At 55.3% G+C, this 13,907-nt stretch overlaps 1 protein-coding gene across 1 annotated transcript in view; it reads left to right on the top strand.

The window, feature by feature from the left end:
* Positions 1-13,907, top strand: part of GALNT8 (polypeptide N-acetylgalactosaminyltransferase 8) — a 355,437-nt gene that overhangs the window by 46,737 nt on the left and 294,793 nt on the right. Inside the window, exons 10-13 of the mRNA XM_039539226.1 lie at positions 547-714; positions 3,075-3,378; positions 11,798-11,835; positions 12,282-12,547. Of these exons, the coding sequence (XP_039395160.1) occupies positions 547-714; positions 3,075-3,233 (327 nt within the window). The 3' untranslated portion in view covers positions 3,234-3,378; positions 11,798-11,835; positions 12,282-12,547. The remainder of the gene's footprint in view (positions 1-546; positions 715-3,074; positions 3,379-11,797; positions 11,836-12,281; positions 12,548-13,907) is intronic.

Genomic DNA, 13,907 nt, shown 5'->3' on the forward strand with positions numbered 1-13,907 from the left:
CGGCTGCAGCTCACCACTGGATGCGGCCCCCGGGCTGTAGTTTGCCCACTCTTGCTTTAAGGTCAGAAGGGACCATCATGCTCATCTAGTCTGACCTTCTGCTCATTGCAGGCCACGGCAGATTCCATCATGGTCTAAGGACATTAAGTCAGTTCCATTTTTATGGGGAGGTGACCTCACCACCTCCCTTCCCCACACACATATTGACAATCATTGTTCTTGTCGGTGGTGGCTCCAGCAGAGAGGTGAAGGATTGAATGGGATTCAGACTGAACTCCTCACTCTTCACTTCTTGTTCTGTCACTAGGACAGACACTACTGATTACAGTTCCACCATAATGATCTACCTGCTTTCTATGAACAGAGGAGAACAAGACTGATGTCATAACTCTAGTGGGTCAAATTCATCCTGGTTTACCTTCAATGATATCAGTGAATTTGGCCCCATGTATCTAATGTTAGTCAGTTTCACAAATGTCTGGTATCCTCCTCTGGGATGTCGTCAGTGTCTTAGCTCACCTACTCCAATGTAACGTTCCCTTTCAGCACTTGTTTTATCTCAGCACTGGAGAAATATATATAGGAGGCCTACGATCTCGACAGAACACAGTAGATCGGTGCCTAACTGATCCTGGCACAGGAGACCTGCCATTTATAGAGCAATGTAATGAGGCTGTGAAAAAGGGACTGAACATGCATTGGGATTTTAATCAGGTTGGTGAATTTCCATGTCCCTACATTTCAATGGCATCTTTCATCCTGAAAGACCCTAAAATGCTTTACACACACAAGGACAAATTTTCATATGGGGAAGCCCCAGCTGTAGGATTTGCACATGCAGTTCAAGGAACCAAGCTGATGTCATTGGAAACAGCAGGTGCTCCACACCTAATGGATCAGGACCTGGATACCTCAAACTCCATTTTATCCTCCACTCTCCCAACAACCACCCAGCGTCCTTAGCAACAACACAGATTCTGACCATCATGCACTGGGATCAGGCCATTCTCAGCAGCTTGGCTGTGGAACTACTTGTCAGAAGAGATCAGAGTGGGCTGACGTCTGTTCAGTACAAAGTGATCTGATAAAGCCTTCGCCCAGGACAGGCAATCTTTACAAAGGCAAAACAGCCTGACCCAAACAAAGCCATACTCCTCTGTCCCAGAAAAATACCTTTCGATTTGAGATTTGAGTTCCTTAATTTTGTGCAGTACTTAAACACCGCAGTGATAGCTGGCATCAAATCATTAGATAGACTGACTCAAGGTCTGGGCACAGGGCCTCCCTCTGCTTCTTTGGGATCTGGTCTAAGATACTCAGATACTACTGGGGTTGGGTGGTATAAAAACATAGACAGGGAGAGAGAGAAGAGCATGGTGTCAAGTTTGACAGGTTCTTGGCAGAGAGAATTGAGGCCAGTCAGCACTCAGGCAAGCCTGGCTCTGCTCCCCAGAGTTCTCAAACAAGTATCCCCTAGTTGCTATCCTCTTTCCCCTCCCCTCCCCCCCCAAGTTAGCCTGCCCCCAGGGCAAAATGTTTTGAAACATTGTGGATCACCCACCTCAGAAATATTACTGATTTGGCGTGAAGGGTGGGGTTCTGACAGATTTCTTTTGTCCTTAATCTGGCTTGGGACCACATGTCTGGAGACAATTTAAAGTAGAGAACAGATACCTTTGAAAGGCTGTCAATCATCTTAAAAGCAAACCTATAATTCATATAAGTCATATATAAGGCTATGCAGTTTTGTAGTGGGGCCCATTGAAGCTGGGTGGACCAACCGTATTTAAAAGGAAAACTATATTAAAGTGTAAAGCTTTGGCAGCGTATTGTTATCACTATGATTTCACCTCTTTAAATTACCCCACCCTACATAAAACATTTCACATTCTAGTATTGACTTGGGAAAAACCAGCTGCCTTGAGTGAGTTCCCTTTGATGTTAGGGTTGTCCTTGTCAGGGGCGGCTCTAGCGTTTTGGCCGCCCCAAGCAGTCATGCATGGGAGGCGCCCCGGAGCCGCGGGAGCAGCGGACCTCCCACGGGCATGACTGCGGAGGGTCCGCTGGTCCCGCGTGGCTCGGCTGGACCCCCCGCGGCTGCGGACGGTTCGCGGGTCCGGCGGCTCCGCTTGAGCTGCCGCAGTCATGCCTGCGGGAGGTCCAGCCGCGCCGCGGGAGGAGCGCCCCCTCCGCAGTCATGCCTGCGGCAGGTCCGGTCATCCCGGGGCTCCGGTGGACCTCCCGCAGGCATGACTGCGGCAGGTCCGCCGGCTCAGCCTGCCGCTCACCCCTGCTGCAGGGGACGCCCCCTAGATTTGGCCGCCCTAGGCACCAGCTTGTTTTGCTGGTGCCTAGAGCCGCCCCTGGTCCTTGTGCAACATGTGCATTAGTGCCAGCCTAAAGACCTATCCTATGATTTATTTGAACTGTAAAGAAGGTAACTATATTTGAATAGGCTTTACAGATTTCCCTGTAACTTACTGATCTCTCTTTGTCAGTACATATGGAGACTCTTCTGTTTACCAGAAAAGACTTGTTTTTGTATTTCTGATTAATTTATAGGGATCACATCTGTAAATATTGTCTAGTCTTTGAATATTTGAATAACTTTATCATTCTGCTGTGTCTCACTGGTTTGTCCTCTTCTTTGCCGACTTACAGAGTCATAGATTTTAAAACCCAGAAGGGCGCCTAGAACATCTAATTTGACCTCCTGTATAGAACAGGCCACGGACCCCACGCAGCACCTGCACACTAATCCAACAACTGAAATGAGACCAAAGTGTTCTGTTACTAATTTATTACTAGCTGGCAGCCTGATGCTAACTTCACTCCAGAGTAATAACTTTCCACCTTCTGAAGCTGCAGTTTGGTTTACTCAGTCAAACTGAGAAACTTTCTTTCCTACCTATGACCACAGTCAAGCTAGATGCAGTGACAAAAATGTATTCTGTGTGCAGACAAAATTTTCACTGACCTGACATACTACAGAAATCAAGAGAATTGTTTATTGCCTGGGTACTCAGTTCTGAAATGCAGACTGCAGCTTGTCTCATGCTTCTTTCGTTTTGCAGGGCTCATCCATGATGAACAAGAAAACTAAGAGATGCCTCGAAATTGTAAAGGACAATCCGTCTTCGCCTTACAGACTTGTAATGCGGAACTGCACTGGACAAAAATGGAATGTTCAACACACAGTTAAGGATTGGGGCAAGAGAAGTGCTCTGAGATAGCTTATTTATCTCAACCAACAGATGACTTGGCATTGACTCTGGGAAGTGGGAAAATTGGGATCACCAGGAAAACATATCTTCAGAAGTTTCCAAAGAGGAGCAAGACTTCTGTTGCTAGGACATTACACAATGGAGATTATCTCAGGTAGACTCTATAATATTTTGGGGAGCACATTATTGGTATGGAGGAATGTATGCTCTGAATTATGGGAGGATATGGGCACATAAATAGGAGGGTGATGGACACATGTACCATAGGTAGTTAGTTATCGTTGTGTGTGTTTAAGTTGGCAGTCAGTGAGGACAAACTGGAACCAAAGACTGGATGAAAGAAAATTGATCTTATGTAGATCACTCGGATGGGAGATTAAAGATTCTGTGGTAGAAGGGAAACTAAGTAAATGTAAACAGAGATATTATAAAGCAGGGGTTCTCAAACTGGGGGTTGCAAGGTTCATATGTGGGGGGTCGCAAGCTGTCAGCCTCCACCACAAACCCCGCTTTGCATCCAGCATTTATAATATTATTAAATATATAAAAAAGTGTTTTTAATTTAAAAGGAGGGGTCGCACTCAGAGGTTTGCTATGTGAAAGGGATCACCAGTATAAAAGTTTGAGAACCACTGTTATAAAGGATGTGTTATTCAGAGGTGACCAGGACCTACAGCTCCCATTGACTTCACTTGGAAAGCTGGGTGTTCAGTACCTCTCAAAATCAGAACCAAGGTTTTTTGTTGTTGTTGTTGTTGGGGTGTGTGTGTGTGTTAACCTTGTGAGCCTTCTAAATAAGTGGCCTGATTTTCAAAAATGTTGAGCGCCCATTGAAATCAATAAAATACTTGCACTGGCCTCTTATTTTTTAAGATCTTGGTTGAGATCTATACACAATATCTGTACCCTGTCTTTTATATTCAGGGGAGCTTCAGTGGATGGGAAATCACCCTGCTTTCAGCTTGACCTTTATACACTCACAGACCCAGGCCAGTGGGGTACAGGAGTCTGGTCCTATTAGTATCCAGGAAGTGGGCGGGCAAAGCCCGCCCACTGCTAAAGGACCTCCCCCCAGCCTAAGGGGAGGATCCACAGGTCTGGGATACTAACTAATTACGTGGGACAACCAATGAAAAAAACAGGATTGGGAGTGAGGTCATAGGGCTAAACGAAGGGAACCTGATGGGGACACCGAGCAGAGAACCCCAGACAATGTCCACTGCTCCTCAAAGGCGTCAAGGGAGCCAGTGGACGCCGCCCAGAGGAACTCTGCCTGGATGCGTGAACGGACAGAGGAGCGGAAATAGGCCCCACAGTCGCAGGAAATCCCGTCGGCCAACCTCCTCTCCCTGGTTTATAGATGGCCAGTTTGGCCAGGGCCAAGAGGAGGTTGACAAGGAGATCCCGCGACTTCGTGGGGCCACGGATGGGGAGTGCATAGATAAACAGGTGAGGGGAAAAGTGCAACCAAAAACGCAATAGGAGATCCAAGAGGAGCCGGAACAGGGGCTGCAACCTGGCGCACTCTAAATAAACGTGCGCCAGGGTCTCCTTCACGCCGCAAAAAGGGCAGGTGTTGGGGACAGGGGTAAACCGCGCCAAGTACACGCCCGTGCTCACGGCCCCGTGAAGGAGCCGCCAACTGACATCCCCGGCAGGCCTCGGGACCAGGGCAGAATACAAGCTGGCCCACCGGGGCTCTTCACCCTCCAGAGGTGTCAGGAGGTCCCACCATTTGGTATCGGGCGGGACGCGAGGGTGAGGTAGTGAAGAGTGTGGAGCATGAGCGTGTACAGATGTTTTCTTGGCGCGGTCTGGAACAGAACCGGCTGCAGATCGGGCAGCCGGCTCGCAATGAAAGGGTGAGGGGGCTGATTGGGCCCACAGGGCAGGGGCCCGATAAAAAGGTCCATGGGGCCTGGGGTGGAAGGTGGGTGGGGCGTGCCCTCTCGCAGGACCCGGTCGAGGTAGGCCCGAGCAGCGGGCAGTAAAGCGGCCTTCATCTCCTGAAGTACATGCTGAGCGAGCGTCAGGGGATCCAGCCAGTCTCCCCGGTCGTAGTCCAGGAGGTCTCTGACTCTGGTGACTCCTGCCAAGACCAGCCTCTGGCGCACCGCGGGGGACTCCGCCACCTGCACACGAAGCTGGGGGTTGTGGAGCAGGGGCTCCGCGAGGAGATCAACCCCCACGGTGGCCGCCACAGACCTGGTCGTAGAAAAGAGCTTCCAGGTCCGGAGGAGGTCTCGGTGGAAGACCAGCAGCCCGGAGAGGTCTCGCAGAAGACCTCTCGGATGGAGATAAAAGAGCTGCCGGTCGTATCGGAGCCCTCGGAAGCGGCGGAGGAAGGCATGCACCAATATGCTCCACGCCGGACTACCAGCACCATACAGGAGCCTCTGCAGGGCCTGGAGGCGGAAGACGTGGACCTGAGTGCGCAGGCACTTCAGGCCCTGCCCCCACTCCTCCAGGGGCAGGTGGAGGACCCCTGCAGAGACCCAGTGCGTTCCTGGCCAAAAGAACTCCAGAACCGCCGTCCGGAGGTTGGCCAGGAAATCCAGGGCCGGGACCAGCGTGTTGAGCTGGTACCAGAGCATGGACAGGACTAGTTGATTCAGCACCAGCGCCCTTCCTCGGAGAGAGAGGCACCGGAGTAGTCCTGTCCATTTCCGGAGCTGCTCCATCACCCTGCCCTCTAAACCGTGCCAGTTCTCCGGCAGAGACGGATGCGTGGCAGAAAGGTAAACGCCGAGATAGAGCAGCGGACCCACACTCCACCAGATGGCTCTTGACCCAGTTGACCCGGGCAGAGGAGGCCGCCGAGTAAATGGCCTGGCAAGCCTCCACCCGTGCCAAGTCGCCTGGGTCCTGGACCACGAGGAGCACATTGTCGGCATATGCCGACAGGATCAGCCACAGCTCCGGCTCCCGAAGCACCAACCCTGTCAGCCTCTGATGGAGGAGACAGAGGAAGGGCTCAATCGCCAGAGCGTACAGCTGACCCGAGAGGGGACACCCCTGCCGTACTCCTCGCCCAAAGCTGACCGGCTCGGTCAGGGTCCAGTTGAGCCTGACCAGACACTCTGCGGAAGCGTACAGCACCTGGAGAAAACCCACAAACTGGGGTCCGAAGCCAAACGCTTGCAGAGTGCCCAGGAGATACCCGTGGTCCACCCTGTCGAACGCTTTCTCCTGATCCAGGGACAAGAGGGCGAATGACAGACCATCCCTACACCCTAATTCCAGAAGGTCCCGGACCAGATACAGGTTATCAAAGATTGTGCGGCCCGGGACGGTGTAGGTCTGGTCTGGGTGGACCACGTCCGCCAGCACGGACCCTAGCCGCATCGAGATGGGCTTGGCAACGATTTTGTAGTCCGTGCTGAGGAGCGAGACGGGACGCCAATTCCGAAAATCGCGGGGGTCCCCCCTCTTCGGCAGTAAGGCGAGCATGGCCCGCCTGCACGAGAGAGGGAGGACCCCGCCCCGCAAAGACTCGGCCCAGACGGTGACTAGGTCTGGGCCGAGGATGTCCCAGAACACGCGGTAGAACTCCACGGTCAGCCCATCCATGCCCAGAGATTTATTGGTGGGTATGCGACGGAGGGCTTCTGAGAACTCGGCCAGAGTGAGAGGCAGCTCCAGCCGGTCCTGGTCGCCCACGCTGACCGTCAGGAGTCCGTCCCAGAGCACTTTGCAAGCGTTAGGATCGGTCGGATCCGGGGAGAAAAGAGCCGCGTAGAAGGCCCTGGCCCTCCCGCACATCTCCGCTGGATCCGTGAGGGGGGTGCCGTCCTCCGCCAGGAGGCAGGTGACGTGCTTTTTGGCCCCCCTCCTTTTCTCCAGGGCGTAGAAGAAGCGGGAGCCGCGATCCATCTCCCGAAGGAGGCGGATGCGGGATCGAACAAAGGCACCCCGGGCTCAATGATCCTCGAGGACCCGGAGCTCCTCCCGCTTCTCCCGGAACGCTCCGCAGAGGGATGGATCCTCGGGGCTGGCGGCCAGATACCTCTCTAGCTCCAAGACCGCCCGTTCCAACTGCTCTATTGCCACATCCCTCCGTCGGCTGGTGCCCCGGTGTAGTCGTGGCAGAAGAGCCGGGCGCGCACCTTCCCCAGGTCTCACCACCGCTGCACTGAGGGAAAGGCGCGCCTCTGCCCTCGCCAGGCCAGCCAGAACTCCCGGAAGGACGCCACGAAGCCCGCGTCCTCCAGCAAACTATTATTAAAGTGCCAATAGACTGGCCCCGGCCTCTCCGTGCAGAGAGAGGCCGTCACGGTGGCAAGGTGGTGATCCGAAAAGGGGGCTGGCCGAACACTGGAGGAGTGGGCTCGTGAAAGGTGGAAACGTGACAGGTAAATGCGGTCCAGCCGGGAGTGGCACGACCGATGGGCCTCCACCCGGACGAAGGTGAACGTCGAGGAGACGTCCGGGTGGTGGTCATGCCAGACGTCCACCAGGGAGTGGCGTTCGATGATCTCCTGGAGGACGTCCGCGGTGGCCGGGCACTGCTCGGTCCCCGAGCGGTCCCGTTCCTCGAGGGTGGTGTTAAAGTCCCTGCCCAGGACCAAGCACTCACGAGGATCCAGGGAGCCGAGGAAGGCAGACACCTGCTGATAAAAACGCAACCTCTCCGGGCCCGATGTCGGGGCGTAGACGTTGATGAGATTAACCACAAGCCCCTCCATGCGGACCCGGAGGTGCAGCAGGCGGCCCGGCACAGCCTCGGCGACCCCCAGCACCTCGGGCTGTAGGTTGGGGGAGAACAGGGTTGCCACTCCTGCCGAGCGAACCGAGAGGTGGCTAAAGTAGACCCTGTCCCCCCGCTTCAGCAGCTGGATCCGTATGGGTCTCCTGCAGGAAAACCACAGAGTACCCCCCGTCCCAAAGGAAGGAGAGCACCTGGCTCCTGCGGAGACCCATCCTACAGCCCTGGGCGTTCAAAGTGGCAAAGATGATCGGCGCCATGAGGAGGGCTGGGGGGGATCCCCGTCAGCAGACACGCCCACGGCCTCCGTCGGGCTGCGCAGCAATCCGTGACCAACCCCGTAGGTGAGTAGAGAGTCACGGAAGAGGCGGACCCGCCGGTAGGCCGCGGCGGCCTGCTTCCCAGTCTTCTTACCCTCCCCCATGAGGGCCCTCGCGGAGGATCAGATGGAAATCCCCCCACTGCTGGAGCGCAAAGTTGGACCTTGTTACGGGAGCCACGGACGTCCTCAAGGAACTCCTGCAGCTCCTCCCTCAGCGTATGGGGGGGCAGGGTAACGGATCGATGACCGTCCCCCAGCGGGGCCCCCGTCACAGCCCCGTGGCCCACCGAGGCGGGCAGGCAGGGGGCAGATCCTCAACGTGGCGTCCGATGGGCCGATGCCACGCGGCCCGCCTCGCTCCCCAGTTCAACAGGGGGCGGCGGAAGGAGAACAGCAGCCCCTGATTGGTCAGGGCAGGGAAAAACAATTAAGGCCGCACCCTGGGGGGTATCCCCAAGGGTGGCAATGGCATCACGGGAGGCGGAGGGGACAAGGGTGGGGCCGGCATCAGGAATAGGGCAGGGGTCAAGAGTAGGGGTGGGATCAGGAAGAGAATCGGGGAGAGGGGCAGAGGCAGGATCCTGAGCCTCAATACTTGGGCCGCAGGAAGGCTGCCCCTCTTGGTCAGGCTCAGGGATCATGGGAGTGGGAAGGGGACCCACAACGACTCCGGGCGCAGCCACGACGGCTGGAACGACAGCCACGGCATCCAGAGATGGAAGGTCAACAATGGGGTCCCCGTCCGGGAAGGAGGTCGGTTGGCCCACACCCAAGAGGGACACCCCCGGGGAATCGGGTCCGGACAGCGGGGCACCGGCCGTTGCCTCAGTGGGCTCGGCGGCAGTCAGCGAGGTGCCACCTGCAGCCGGGCTGATGGAAGACCCCAGAGGACCCTCAGAGGCAGGAGCAGCAGTCAGGAGAAGGGAACCCGGGGACAGGGGGACTGAGGTGAGGTCACACAGATCGAGGCCCGCTGGCAAAAGGTCATCCTCCCCCTGTGTAACCGGGGTCAGACCCAGGGCCTCGATCTCCTCGTAGATGGAGGGGAGATCGCCGTCCGCCACCCCGGGGCCCTCCCCGCCAACACCTGAAGCGACGCCTACTGCAGCGCTCGTGGGGGCTTTGGATGGCAAGGGGGCAAGAGGGGCTCCCTCAGGGGCTTCCTCGGGAAGGGACCCCAGAGGAGGGGCAGCATCACTGTCCGATGCTGCCACGTCGTCCCCAGCCGGCACCACAAAACGGGCGTCGTCAGCGTGCAAGGCGGAAGGCTCATCGTTGATGTCCCCCTTCCTGCTCTTCTGGGGGGTTTCCGAATCCGAAGAACGGAACGGGTCCCAAGCCTTCCGCTTGCCCCACTTCCCCTGCACTAAGGACCAGCCCTCCATGGCATCAGCCAGGGGCTGGCTAACAGGGGTCGGGTCTGGGGGCAAGGGCGATGGCTCAGAGACTCAGGAAGGCAATGGAGGGGCATCAGGAACGAGGGAGGAGTCTCCCTGGGGTGGGCCCTCTCCCACACCCGGTGTTATCTCCACCACACCCTCCTCCACAGCGGTGGACCGAGAAGGAGGAGGGGCAGCTTCAGGTGCCGGGCAGCCAGGGGCACTGGCAGTGACAGGGCCGTCGCCTTGCCGGGGCTCGGGGGTCCCGGACGATCCTCCGTGCCGGGCCAAGGGGCAGTCTCTTCGGACGTGCCCCATCGTCTGGCAGAGGTAGCACCGGGCCTCCCCCGTTGAGTAATGCACCCGGTAGCGGGCTCCCTGGTAGGGGACCACAAAGGACCCCTCGAGCGCCTCTCCGTCACGTACCGCCGGAGGTAGTTGAAGCTGCACTTGCCAGCGGAACGAGAGGATGTGACGGAGGGCGGGGTCCTTGCAGCCCAACGGGAGAGGGCTGATGACGGAGATAGGGCACCCCAGGGCAGAAAGAGCGGGCAGCAGGGTGGCATTGGGCAGGAAGGGAGGGACGGAGGTCAGGATCAGGCGGACCCCCAGGTCTTCCAACGGCCACTATGGATGGTAGTGGAAGCAGCGGTCGGAGGAGCAGCGGCAGGCGGAGGGGCCGCCGCCACCTGGGCGTACGCCCTAGGGGCCGAGGGAGGGACACCCACAGAGCTGCAGCGGGGCAGTCCCGCCATGGAGGGCTTCCACGCGGAGGTCTCCCAGGTGGAGGAGGAAGGAGAGGAGGCGACCACCCAATCAAGGCTTCTAGTTGCAGATCAGGGGCTAACAGCATAGGGGTGTAGTGAACAAGGACAAACTCAAAGGAAAGGCACAAGCACATGGGAGGGACCAATCAGGGCTGGGATCACAGGGTTGTGGGGAAAGGTCCTAGCTGCAGAACTGGGGCAGGACAATCAGGGTGGGGCAGACAAATGTGGCAGTGCGCCCACAGGCACTTGTGCAAAAAGTCAACGGTTGGCTGCTGCTGCTGCAGGCCCAAACGATAGAAATGGGCGTGGCAAGCCAGGTGAACAGCTCAGTCCCAGAGGCAGGAGGCCGAGGCAGAAGGGAAAACAGTCAGCGGGGGTGGAGGAGGGGGCAACGATGGTGGTGGGGGCGAAGGGGGATACGGATGGACCGGGGGGCAGGCTCCACGCCACACCCCCGGTGTCCCAACAGACACAGTCCAAACCCCCACCACAAGAGCAGAGTTCAAAAAAATACTCAGTCCTCAAGTGCCCCCTCCACGGTGGTCTTCAGAGTCCCTATGTGGTCCTCCTACCCCTCCTCCTTGGGGCTCCAGCAGCTCCCCAGTAGCAAACACAGCAGCTCCAGCAGCTCAGGCGGTGGTCTGGTGGCCAGGCAGGAGGGACCCTGCTCAGAAGGTGGTGGTGGTGGCGTCCTCAGCAACAAGGACTGGAGCTGGGGTCCCTCACTCCCCTCCTCTGGGGAGCAGGCCAGCAGCCCCCACCCCCGCCAAGGGGCCATAGATGGAGTAACAGCAGCAACTGAGGTGGGGATGGGGGGAAATCTACTGGCCAACCAGCAAACAGATAGCAGAGAAAGGGGGTGGGTGGCTGTGTCTAGCTCAGCCAGGGGAGCAGCTGGAGCAGTAACAGCAGCAGCAAGGGCCCAGTGGGAACAGCAGCAGCAGCAGCCCTCCCCCTCCTATCCTCTACAGCAGAGGAGTCGAAGGGAGATCTTCTGGCCACTGGAGAAAGAGTTTTCTGTTCCTTGAGTGACCAGAGCAGGGGCTGCACTAGAGTAATCAGGAACCTGCTAGAACCATTTAAGGCAGACAGGCTGATTAGAACACCTGCAGCCAATCAAGGCAGGCTAATCAAGGCACCTGGGTTTAAAAAGGAGCTTACTCCAGTCAGGCAAGGGAGAGCCAGAGGAGAGGAAGTGCGTGTGAGGAGCTGGGAGCAAGAGGCGCAAGGAGCTGGGAGTGAGAGGGTGTGCTGCTGGAGGACCAAGGAGTACAAGCGTTATCAGACACCAGGAGGAAGGTCCTGTCCCATTACTATTCATGGGAAAGGAAAGTGGTGAATTCACACTTGATTAGACAATCACCACACAGGTCTCTACACCCTTCATTTATCTGCAGGGGACAGCAGAGGAAGATGCACATGCAACACGAACAAGGTAAGCATATTGCCAGAAAGAGACTTTGGAGAAGCGAAGTACTGGGCAGGAATTGTAGTGTTCTCCAAGCAGGAGAGTCAGCATTCTTCACCCACATGTGGGGATGGGCCATTTCCCCCCATTTCTGGATTACCAGCATGTTCACAGGTTTAAAAACATATGTGAGCACAAGCACAAATGAATAGTTTTCTGCTCCCTTAGGAAACTCTCTCTGAACCCTTCCGGTAAATTTTAGCACTGGATATCTGTACAAAGGGGTAGAGGATGGCTTCTTACATACAGATTCTGGAGACTAACAGGCTTGATCCACCAGCAACTTCAGGGATCTTCCCAGTCCCTGAGCCCTGCGCTGGAGGGAACTGTAGAATCTCCAGTAAAAAGAGAGTAACCAAAATTTGACCCCCAAGATATGATTCTCATAATTCTCCTTCATGATCTCTCCACAGAGCTCTCCCTGCCATTGGCCAGAACAGCCCACACAGTGCCAGAGAAATACACGACTACATCATCAAATGACGGTGTCACCTGAAACAGCAAGTATTCCTTGCTTAGAAACCAGTGACAGTCTTGCTTCTTAGCCACAGGTCACGTGAAGCAGGGCAGAGCCAGCATTGCAGAGGCAACATAAAAAGCATTGCCCTGGCTGTGGGCAGGATCCCAGGGGAGAGCCAGGCACTTCAGAAAGATTTGCATGTGTGTCTTTGGTCATGAGGTAGGACAGAGCAAGTGTTAGACACAAGTAAATATAGCTTGTAAAGTTGCAAAGCAAACACAGTACAAGCCTCCCCATGCCTGCATGAAGAGAATTCAGCTTTCTGTGCAATTTAGAGAGGAAGGATGGTTCAGGAGTGGTTACGGACAGTATCTTGGGCAATCAGGTTCAATTCTCCTCAGCCACAGACTTCCTGTGTGACTGTGCATATGTCGCTTAAGTTCTCTGTGCCTCTGTTCCCCACCTGTCCAATGAGGATACCACACCTTCCCTATCTTATAGAGGTATTGACAGGATAAATACATTAATGATTCTGAGATGGTAGTGAGGGCCATATAAGTATGATAAATAGGTTTAATGAAAAAGGGAGCGGTTAGTGGAAAAAGAGTGTGTTCTTCTCCTATGACCATGTGGTGCTCCACAGGCTCATTCATCTTGTACCCAATGTGCTGAGGATGGATAGCAAAAGGGAACAGCAAGAGTGTCAACAACTGTTGGTCATGAAAGAAGAGAAGAGATCACAGTTCATTGGAAGAGGCAATTTAAGAAGCTTAGTTTATGGGAAGATCACCAAAGAATTTTCGGAGCCTGCAAACACCACCAAGTGCCAACACATCACGGCTGTATTGTGTTGAGCACATTTGTCACATCAGGCAAACTCACATAAGTGGTCACCCTGTGTGCAGCTGTCCCAATGAAAACCCAACATGCAGCTCCTTCAGAACATCTCACTTGCACTAAGGCCATTTCTTCTCTCAGGACCCTGGAGGGAGCTGTTGTGTATCAAATAACGACCTGAATCTGAGGGTACGTCTACACTACGGGATTATTCCGAATTTACATAAACCGGTTTAGCAAAACAGATTGTATAAAATCGAGTGCGCGCGGCCACACTAAACACATTAAATCGGTGGTGTGCGTCCACGGTCCGAGGCTAGCGTCGATTTCTGGAGCGTTGCACTGTGGGTAGCTATTCCGTAGCTATCCCATAATTCCCGCAGCCTCCCCCGCCCCTTGGAATTTCCGGGTTGAGATCCCAGTGCCTGATGGGGCAAAAATCATTGTCGCGGGTGGTTCTGGGTAAATGTCGTCAGTCACTCCTTCCTCTGGGAAAGCAACGCAGACAAGCATTTCGCGCCTTTTTTCCCTGGATTGCCCTGGCAGATGCCATAGCATGGCAATCATGGAGCCTGTTTTGCCTTTTGTGACTGTCACCGTATGTGTACTAGATGCCGCTGACAGAGGCGATTCAGCAGTGCTACACAGCAGCATGCTTTTGCTTTTGCATGACAGCAGAGATGGTTACCAGCCATACTGTACCATCTACCATACCATAACTTGGTAATAAGATGATCATGGT

The sequence above is a fragment of the Mauremys reevesii genome, linkage group 1, assembly GCF_016161935.1.
Source record: "Mauremys reevesii isolate NIE-2019 linkage group 1, ASM1616193v1, whole genome shotgun sequence".
NCBI classification, from domain to species: domain Eukaryota; kingdom Metazoa; phylum Chordata; order Testudines; family Geoemydidae; genus Mauremys; species Mauremys reevesii.